The 11,243-nt window shown below is 43.8% G+C and overlaps 1 protein-coding gene across 1 annotated transcript; it reads left to right on the top strand.

Moving 5' to 3' along the window:
* Nucleotides 1-4,237: 4,237 nt before the first annotated feature.
* LOC139731055 (uncharacterized) lies at nt 4,238-4,942 on the top strand. The gene has a single exon (XM_071641934.1). It carries the CDS (start codon nt 4,238-4,240, stop codon nt 4,940-4,942), a length of 705 nt encoding a protein of 234 aa, XP_071498035.1.
* The last annotated feature ends 6,301 nt before the right edge of the window (nt 4,943-11,243 follow it).

The raw sequence follows: 11,243 nt of genomic DNA, 5'->3' as shown, positions 1-11,243 counted from the left end.
CAACAAACTCTTGTTGGTTTACAGATTTCAAATTCCGTGTCACAACAAATGTTTTTTTTTTTTTGATACAACGCTTAGGAAGGTTCAATTCACACATTATTGCTGAATGATCTGATATACCTTCCACAACACCGGTATTACAAAGTTGTACAGTGTTACCTTTATGAGTTATAAGCAGATCTAATACATGGCCTCGATTATGAGTTATACATACATTATACATTGATGAAATGCAACGATTTCTGCATATAATTCAGAGTCATCTGAATCATTTCAAATGTTGTAACATTTGGGGAATCTACAATTCTGACATCTAATTGACTTTTAAACAACACAGCCATGTGGTGTCAATTGACCAATCGGAGCAGCATCATTAGGCGTAAGCCATGTTTCACAAATAGCAACAATGTCTAATTCATGATCAAGAATATAATCTACAAATTCAGCGGTTTTGTTCTTCAGCGATCTGGCATTTAACATAGCAAATTTCAAATTCATACATGAAATATCAGAATTCACAAATTTTCTTTCGTGTAACAACTTCACAGTTTGATCCCCATTTTGTCTTACTACTCTTTTACCTCTGTGAGTCTTTTTCACTCCGTTAATCTGTAGTGCTGTTATTCGTTGCCATGTCACTTCATTAATCCCAAGGCACTTACAAGAAGGTTTAGTGGAGTAAACATTGTAAGGGTTCAGCTGTAAAAGGTCCGAAATACTATATGCACGTCTTGTATTGTTATCAACAGCATGATCTTTGGTAGCTGACACACTAAATGACGGACCTGGGTTGATTTCAACATCTCCACTGGTAAGCAGTGATATGTGAAAAGTAGAGCTTGCATTCTTATAATACAAAATGCATGCTTTTGAGTAGCCTTTTAGTCTGATACCGGTACTAGACATGTTCTTATCATTCTTCACAGTTGGTAGTATAGACCTACTAAAAGTGCATGTGGCTCTACAACAATACATACATGGCAAAAGAGTCAGTATTAAACTCACAACAAACATATACCTCATTCGTTCCATTATCATCACTGCGTTGTGCAAAACGAACATAAAAATTTTAAAAAGCTACAGCTCATTCAAGTACAACAGTTGAGCGCATGAACACGAACGCGTATGACTTCTACGCGCTTAACAGCTCAAGTTCGCATGAGCGCATAAACACATACCTGAATATGAAAGCTGTAGTGTGGCTCCCGTACAAACGATATAAAACTCCAAATCCAGTTTGCCGATTTTCAGCCAAATCCTCGAATTACTTATCACAAAAATGGTCCAGGAGATTCACAAAGCACATACAATACAGTTGGCACAGTGACACAAAAATAATATCACAGAACAACACAAAAGTCATAAACAACTCAGAGCACAGAAAAGAGGCAACCACGCAGGGCGCTCTCTACGCTAATGATAACAAGATATTCGATGGGGAACGACTACAATGCAAAATGTTAACCAAAAAGGTTCAGTCTCAGAACTTATCCGAACGGGGTCAGGCAAAACTCGGACTCGGGGATAACTCGGCCTTGCTTTGACGGCGGGATGAGTTGTATTGGTTGTCACTCTAGATTGTACAGTGTTGTACTATGGGAGCGGCTGGGGTGGTATTCTGAGACTGTTTTATCTCTGTTGTAACGAATCGGTATTCTGAACACCGGTTTATATCTGTTGTAACTTCTGTTGTAACTGCTGTTGTAACTTGTGTTTTATCTTGCGCACTCTTCGCCTGCGCATACCATTGTCTTAGGGTATGCACACGCAACAGTGGGCGCAAACCTGAAAACCCATTAGATTACACGGTATTCTGAAAACTGTTTTATCTTCTGTTGTAAGTCGTGCCCCGTGCAAACTTATGCTTCTGAGATAAAAACAGAGTGGAAGGTGTTTTAAGTCAGTTGTAACTTTCGTTTTAACTTATGTTAGATAGTGAGATAATTCATTAACTCAATATTGTGGTATGCGAGTTCAAAATAAAAAAGATAAACAAAAAATAAAAACAATGTATGTACAGAAAGACAAAAGATATAGTAGCAGTTTGACAAGATGTAAACTCATTCCACAATACAAATTTTGGTAACAGTAACATTGCAAGTACATACGCGTAGCATAATTATGCACATAGATAAAACACAAACACATGAACAGCACCGTCGGCAGTTTGTTTTAAGCACTATTCATTTCAAAAATATCTTTCGAAATATTAAGAAAAAAAAATTATGATTTCACTATCTTCACCAATAAGAATTCATTAGCAATACCTTTGGGCATTTCGAAAATATTTATTGCTGGGGATGGCGCGAATCCTGAGAAAAGTATTAAAAGTCTAAGGTTCCAATAATGGAACTTGGCATGATATTGATCTCCAAGAGATATCATGTGAAAATAGTGACAACAACAATAATAATAATAATAATAACATGGCATTGCAAGGGCTTAACTTAATTTAGAAGCGTCTAGTTCCCCATGAACCAGGAAATTTGGGTTCCTCTTATGAACGCCAGATATCCTCTTATTTTTTTAACAAAATTTCAAATAAAAAGACTCAATATGAGATAGCTTTGCAAATCCCCTACTGCACCAACTATACGTCAAAACCGGTAAGAAGACATAATGATCAAGCTTCTGTTGCCACCATGGCCATCAGCAGAGGGGGAGTCGTGGCGCCACGAAGGACACGGTAGGCGAGGACGCGCCTCTGCCTCCGTCGAAACCATGGCTGCTACCACCATGGCCATCAGCTGGGGGGAGTGGTGGCGCCACGAAGGACACGGTAGGCGAGGACGCACCTCTACCTTCGTCGAAATCATGGCGGCTACCACCGTGGCCCCCTCCTACTGACAAGGTAGAGCTGGACCCAGACTGCTAGAAGAGGGACATGTCACCCACTGACGAGGTAATTGTCTGCCGACTGAAATCCAACTCAATGCTGTTCGTGGATGTAAAGGTCGGTGACAGAGCACTAAGAGCAGTTGTGGACACAGCTGCAGAGGTAACTATCATGTCAGATAGGGTGTACAACACATTGTCCTCCCAAACCAGCAGTGCTGAGGTATGTAACCCTCAACACTGCGGGGAGGAACATGAAAATGGCGGGTATGATAATCGGATCGGTAGAGTTGTCATTGGGCAATGTCAATTTCAGTGAAGTTGTATACATTGCACCAATTGACGACGATATGTTACTGGGGTTAGACATCCTCAGAAAACATAAAGCTAATATCAACATACCGGAATCCATACTGTCTATTACATCCCTATAGACTCGGGGCAACCACGGTATCAATGACCACGGTCCTTGTATCAGACACTGTGGCGAATCCCTCCAAGATCCATTAAGAGGGTGAAGTGCCGAATGAGTCACCCCCTCAATCAGTTAGTTCCTGATACAGCCAAGCAGGTTTTTAGTTGGGTTCATCCCCCGATCACTCCACGAAACTGAGGCAGACATGGAAGTCTTCGCCCTAAACCCGACAGGTAATAATATCCGCTGGAAACGGGATAAGATCATAGGGGAGGCAATAGAAGTCTCCACTGTAAATCCTGTAGAAGTGGATTACCTCTCCGAAGGGCAAGAAAGTACAATTAGTTGATTTCCCCCTAATAATCAACTGCCCAGTTATTGGACCTATGGGCAAAGTCAAGCGAGAAATGCTGCGGAGTTGCTCATAGAATTTGAGGAAGTCTTCGCAAAGGACGAATTCGATCTAGGCGATTTCAAAGAAATAACGCATCAGATCGATACTGGGGAGGCTAACCCCCCAGAACTTTGTGCAGGAAGAGAAAGCACATTTGAACAAAATGCTCTCAGCCGAGGTGATTCAACCTTTGATGTCAGAGTGGGCTTTTCAGCTCCGGTGCAAGGAAGAGGGACGGGGATGTTCGGTGGTGCATTGACTACCGTCGTCTAACACCGTGACAAAGAAAGATGTCTACCCTCTGCAATGCATCGAAGAGTGCCTTGATACGCTTGCGGGCAACACATAATTCTCAAAGCTGGATGCCAACTCGGCATACTACCAGGTCAAGATCAAGAAGGAAGACCGGGAAAAAACAGCCTTTATCACAAGGTATGGTCTGTTTGAGTTTGTTCGTATGGGCTTCGGTCTGTGCAACGCCCCGGCAACTTTCTCGAGGGTGATGAACCTCGTTCTCAGATGACTAAATTGGGACATCGCCCTCGCATTCCTTGATGACGTGGTAAGTGCTGGGAACTTCATTCAATGACCACATGAGCAACCTGAAGAAAGTGCTTGAACGCTTCCGGGATTACAAACTAAAGCTGAAACCCACGAAGTGTGCACTATTTCAAAAACGAGTGGAATTCCTTGGCAGGGAAGTAGACAGCTCAGGTCTACACTTGAAAGAAGACCACACTCAAGCAATGGTAAACTGGCCAGTACCGACCAACACAAAAGAAGTTGAACAATTTCTCGGTCTGGTCAACTACCACAGAGTCTTCCTCAAGGACTATGCTAAGACGGTTGGTCCCCTGTATGAATTAACAGGTAAGCACGATTTCCACTGGGAGGCGAAGCACCAAGCAGCGTTTGACAATGTTAAACAGCTGATGACTTCTACCCCAGTCTTAGCACTACCCAATGACAAGGACCACTTTGTGCTTGATACTGATGCGTCTGCCACAGTAATCGGTGCTGAACTACTGCAGCTCGAAGAGGGACAAGAGAGGGTTATCGCATATGCCAGCCTGTCTCTGTCACCACAGCATCGTAGATACTGCGTAACTCGACGCGAGCTCCTAGCAGAGGTCAGAACAGACCATGGAAGCCTGATATGGTTGCTCAATTTCAAAAACCCACAAGGCCAGTTGGCAAGATGGCTGGAGGAGTTGGCCCAATACGACATGAAAATCCAGCACCGGCCGGGGAAAAAACCACCAGAATGCAGACGCACTCTCATGAGTACCAACAAGTGAGTTTATGTGCGAAGAATACCACCCCGGTATACATCCTGATGACCTCTCGTGCCGTGGCTGCTCCCACTGTCGCAAGGCCCATCAAAATTGGTCACGCTTTGCCAACGAAGTGAATGATGTAATCCCACTGGCCTACAAATCAAAACAGGTCTCACAGGTCACGGTCTCCAGTGTAGCACCTGCCAAACTCCATGTAACACATATGGACATCACTGCCAACAGTGGGGACATTGCTACCCCCATGGCGTGACACAAGGATGCAATCCTGTGAGTACCGAGCCTGCACCGGTTCCTGAAGACACTCTTGAGTGTCTTCAGGAACTCGAGTGGGGTAACCTCCTCCGGCAGAGTGATGAACAGGAGACCGATGCAGAACTAAAGAGGAATCCAAGTAACAGTCAGCCGGGAAGCGTAGCATGAGAGGGTTTCCATGCCATTCTCTAACTCGACATGGCTGATATATCCCATTTCTGCAGATCCCGGCTGCAGATTCCGTATGAATGTCTCTCCTGGCTCTCTGTCTCCCTCCATTGGATTCCCGTCCGGCGAAGTCTATATGTCTGTTTAAAGAGTGATGTAGTTTTGCTGGAATGGCCGATAATCGGTATTCTGCCAGAATTGCCGCTAATCGGCATTCCGGCAAACTGCAGCTCCACAGGTAGACAATATGAGGAATATTGTTTTTCTATCAAGATTGTCACTATACAGGTGACAATCTATAGGACCGGGGGGGGGGGGGAGTGTAGTAAGATAGGGTGAACTCTGTGCTCGTCGCTCGGTTTGGTTGTATAGACGGCGATTATATCTGGCACCAGTTGTACGGATGGCGATAGTATATCTGCCACCGGGTACGGTTGGCGATATACATCTGCCATCGGGAATATACAAGCCAATACCGGCGTGTCGGTACATTACGTTTACTGGTGCGTAGCCCCGTCCGTCGCCGCGCATACACTGTAGTATGTGCATGGCCATACTACCGTAATTACTCCAGTAATCGGCGTATGTGCCAACACAGGCTGACGGACAGCGCAATCCCCAACAAATGTGCACGCACACCAGCCGCACGCACGGAAAGTTCACCTGGAGGGCAAAATAGAGACCGACAGACAGACGGACTCAGGACAGACACAGGACAGGAACTTACCACTCCAATCTACCTCGACTGTCCCGGTCCCCGTCCCTACCTGACTATACAAGTACAACTGGGCCACTGAAGCAGGTGCTCATAAACCGTGAGTAGGCCTTGTCATACTTGTTGTAGTAGTAATAAGAGTAATTATCTGATAGCGTTTACTCCCTTACCTCGGCACCTCTAGTTGGGGAAGAAACGCTACACTGCCATTAAAGACAAAATGCTTTGCACTATTTCATGTTTTCCTTAACTCCCAGAAATAGTCTTCTATTATGATAGATTGTATTACTATACAATGGAAGGTGTAACACTTTTGTTGTTGCTTTTTTCCCCCAGGTATTCTGCATGATCGAGGTACCTTCTTCAGCTGTCTTCGTGGAATGAATCACTACAACATCTGTTGCGACACGGATTGTCGCCCCCGGCTCGGGGTCTACAATCCTTGGCGGAGTTGGCGTCAATGTTTGTCGCCCCGTCATAAATTATCGTCTGGCGACAATCCGTGACGAGGGCTGGCGGCAAGGATTGTCGCCCGCCCTCGAAGCACATTTTGCTGGGTAATATCATTCTTGACATAGTCATTGAAATACCAACACATAACTCTACATGGCTAGACGTGTGCCTCCGTTTTTCTTCGATTGCCTGTGTATAAATGGGAGTGTCAAGACTGCATCTATTGCGACCAGAATTATCTGTGTATGGGACTGAGACTCGGTCACGTACTATCTGCATGACCGTGATACATACAGTCTGCATGATGAGCTCAATGAGAGTCGGTCGTTGGTGACATACATGATACGGATACCGGTGATTGAAACAATGAATGAGAGAAAAGTGTGTGTATCAACCTGTACCTGTAGCTGTACGGTAATCAGTACATGTGAAAGAAAACCCTTCTGAGGTTTGGTGGCACAGTTAGTAGATTAGTGCAGACTGAGTACAGTAGAATCCATACCAGTATTTGAAGTTTCTAGTGTAGAAATGTACTACTGTCAGTACTATTTAGTGGCCGACTAGCTACATCGAAGAGGGTGTGAAGCTGATGATACTGATTATGAAAAAAGGAGATATTTCTTTCTCTTTTCAGGTTGGAGGTGTTTGAAGACATCCTTGTCCTTTCTGCAAATTAAGGATGTTGTTTGTTTCATTCTGGACTATGTTGCGCAGAACTGCATCATACTTCCTGGGAGCGTTCCCGGTTTGAAATCTCCTGACGTTTAAAGCTTCTTCCTACCTGTGACACCAAGGCAAAGGTGAGCTTTCTCTCCATTCAAGGAAAAATTCTCATTTGCTCTCTTTGATATAAAAAAATTTTCCTATCAATTTGTAGTGTTTGCCAATGCAGAAGTAATTACATGTATCTGTTCGAGTTGGAAAGATCAAATGGTTAATCGTGTAAGATTCATTGCTGTATGCCATGCAGAGTTTTTGTATTAGCAGCCAATTCTTTCTTACACAGCTCTACATTGCTGTTGTTTTTTACTTGTATTATCAAAGATAGTGACATCAGTCTGTATTCTGTTTACTTATGTACTTAATAGATTTGACGCATGAATAATTGCAACACTGCAACGCCAAGGAAGAAAGAAACCTTGCCATCATTTTGCAAACTCTGGAAAGGTCTACTGCCATATATTGCTGTCACCAAACCTGCAACTGACCTGTGCTGGAGCTGCCAAAGAACAACTTCATGATCATTGAGAGAAGGTGAATGTTTTTTTAGTACATTGTAGTTAGCTTTGCTTCTCTTATTCACATTCAGTAAGCCAGGTCGGAGTTTCACTGTGAGCATGAGCAGAACAAGGTATTTTTTACCAATGGGGCTCATTGGTACTTTGATTCACTGAGGTAATGATTATTCATGTTATCTTCATAAACATGGTGCTTGCCAGCACATCCACTCGACACACACAAAAAAAGAAAAATTGTATTTAGCAATATCAATAGAAATAAGATTGTGTATACATTCAATGCAGAATGATGAAACGGATCCTTTCCCAAGTATTGATTGATGGGCCATTCTTGTCACCTGGTCTACACAATTCATTCTTTGTTTTAACACTACTGATGAATTCCATAAATTGTTACATCTGGCAAGCTTACGCATTTAATCCCTTTGAAAAAAAGTGAAGTACCAAACCAAGTGAGAAAAATGAAGGTCATTTGTACTCATGTGCACATGAGCTAACCCCGAACTGGCTTAAATAGTTAATGTGATGTAGTTCTTTCATGGGAGCTACTAAGTGTTTATAATTTGTGCATATAATGACACTTTTGCACTGTATAATCAAAGTGTGTTACAATGAAATAGAAATCGAGGCCGCAACATTATTGGCTCTACATTCGTTGCTTTATTGTTAAAATTTTTGAAACATAACAAAATTTTCGATAAAACAGAAGAAAACTGTAGGTCCCAAGGACTTCGTTATAATGTGGGTCACTGTATACTGGGCCAATAGGTGATGCAGTCACTGCATCAACATAAGTGGGGAATGAACCTGGAGAAGTGTTTGTGCCAGTAAACGACTGGGCTGATCATCTCTCTTCTCTCAATAGACTATTACCAGTGCAAGCTGTATCTGCATTTTTGCATCGAATGTGAAAACTAGGTACATATGCAGTCTGGTCTTTTTCAGGGAGAGGGTTGATGGCCCTCAGAAGTAATTTTGATTTTGCCCGCTCTGCATTAGCATACATTCTTCCCCCTTTCATCCCACCTCATAGTCTTGATAAACACCACAGACATTATCTCTATGAGGAGATTTGGGAATTTTGTATAAAGATGAGACAAAGGACTTTGTCTGCCTTCATCCAGATGGCAGAGCATTTTCAAATCTTCAATGTAGAGTGTATGTTCTAAGTTCTAGAATTACATTGTGCATGTAGTAAAGTATTGTTTTGTAAGGTGTTACCTTACAATCAAATTTAAGCTTTTAAACTGAGAGGATGTGTAAATTGTGTTGTACATGGGATTTGACAGGAAAGTGCAACGATTAGAAATGTACATTTTCATGTTTTCCTTAACTCCCAGAAATAGTCTTCTATTATGATAGATTGTATCACTATACAGTGGAAGGTGTAACACTTTTGTTGTTGCTTTTTTCCCCCAGGTATTCTGCATGATCGAGGTACCTTCTTCAGCTGTCTTCGTGGAATGAATCACTACAACATCTGTTGCGTCACGGATTGTCGCCCCCGGCTCGGGGTCTACAATCCTTGGTGGAGTTGGCGTCAATGTTTGTCGCCCCGTCATAAATTATCGTCTGGCGACAATCCGTGACGAGGGCTGGCGGCAAGGATTGTCGCCCGCCCTCGAAGCACATTTTGCTGGGTAATATCATTCCTGACATAGTCATTGAAATACCAACACATAACTCTACATGGCTAGATCCATGCAAACATGCCATGTAATAAGTCATGGTGAGGTTTCAAGGAAATGTGTATGTGCACGCGCACATGATACTTTAGTGTCCGTTTGTGCGTGTGTGCGCGCGTGTGTGTGTGTGTGTGTTAGTGTATATGATGGAAGAATGTGTTTATTATGTCAGCGTATGTGTTTTGGCTGCGCGTGGGGAGGGATACCTAGTAAGCTGTTGCTGGCATAAACGTTATATTGATTTTTTCAGCAGCTTTGACTTTGAGTTTGTTTGACGGATTTGTACATATGAATTCGGAGTGGTGCTTGCGTGGGGGCGGATGCTGCTTTTATGCATATGGTCCATTATGTCTTATGTATCAACATTGGGAAGTCGTTTCATCAGGAAGGAAGGTGGTATCGGTTCGGGTTTGTATGTTTGTGGGGGGTACATTTCGTTATTGCGAAGGTTCATTATTCTGGGGCCCGTTGCATAAAAGTTACTGTTATGGTAACTTTGCCATCCAGTGGTAACTACCATGGAATTCTTGATTTTGATTGGCTGTTGAGTATTGTTGCCATAGTAGTTACCATTGGATGGCAAAGTTACCATAATGGTAACTTTTATGCAACGGGCCCCAAAGAAGGCTCTTAAAGGCCGCGTCACACCTTTCCGGGCAAGCTAGGCGGGCTTGTGGCGAGGAGGTAGTTTCCAGCACGTAGAAGATTTTCCGCTGGCGAATAAGAATGTTTGCAATTTTTTCATTTGCTTCTTACCTACTAGACGCATGCTACTTCGCTTCTACTTGCGTGCATTCCATGTGACCTGCGTGAGAGCCAACTCCTGCGAGGGGCTGCCGGTAAGGGTCTCCTACTGGTGTTCTGCGTGTACCTCTGCGAGCGAACCCCACGAGTCACTCGGAACAAGTTTTGAGCATTGTTATACCGTATCTGGGGAAGTTTTGCGGCTTGACTTGCGGGGAAACAAATTTGCTACCTGGAGTTCTCCGCAGTTGGTCCGCATCTGACAGTACCTAGCGCGCATCTCGCCTGTAGTTGCCCGAAGGTGCTCACGCAAGTCCGATTTAACCGCACCCAAGTTTTGAGCATGACCAAATTTTTTCCGGGTGAGTCGCGGGGATGCCCGGATAGGTCCACGCAGAACGCCAGTAAGAGGCCCTTGGCGGCAGCACTTCGCAGGCAACTCCCTCGCAGGTACTTCGTAGTCCCCGTATGCAGCCAAGATACGTACTTGCGTGCATTCCGTGGGACTTTAATCATTCCTTCAGAGGAATTCCTTCACTGAGTTGTCAGCCCCCACGCGACTGGTACAAAGGTCACACAGTATAACCGCAAGTAGAATTTCAGTAAAACACGTCCAGCAAGTAAGACACATGCACTGGCTCGCCCAAATCCTTGTTCGCCCTCAGAAATTCCCGGTGTGCTGGAAAATCCCTACACGCAACAAAATGCATAGCTTGCCCGGAAAGTTGTGACAGGGCCTAATCACGGTTGCGGGTAAAAAGATTTGCGTTCACTCGTCCGGGTGACTACGGGTGAGATACGTGCTAGGTACTGTCATGTGCGGCTCATTCCGGGGACCTCCGGGTAGTAAAAATTGTTCTTTCCAAGTCGCACGCAAGGCTTGCCCGGAAAGGTGTGACACGGCCTTTAGTCCGAAGGTTCGTTATTCCGAATTTCATTTTCGAGTCAACAAACCTTCGGAATAACGCCACAAATATTCGGATTAACGAACCCTTTTTCATTTTCGGATTAACGAACCTCTTGGTATAGGGAATTGTGTGTTTCGG

Source organism: Diadema antillarum, unplaced genomic scaffold (assembly GCF_040938485.1).
Source record: "Diadema antillarum isolate AM-2024a unplaced genomic scaffold, OU_Dant_1.0 seq00000354_RagTag, whole genome shotgun sequence".
NCBI lineage: Eukaryota > Metazoa > Echinodermata > Echinoidea > Diadematoida > Diadematidae > Diadema > Diadema antillarum.
This window is presented reverse-complemented; position numbering and strand designations above follow the sequence as displayed.

Bases quoted from the DNA above. Each gene is read 5' to 3' on its own strand.
- LOC139731055 (XM_071641934.1), top strand. From the start codon at position 4,238: ATGAGCAACCTGAAGAAAGTGCTTGAACGCTTCCGGGATTACAAACTA.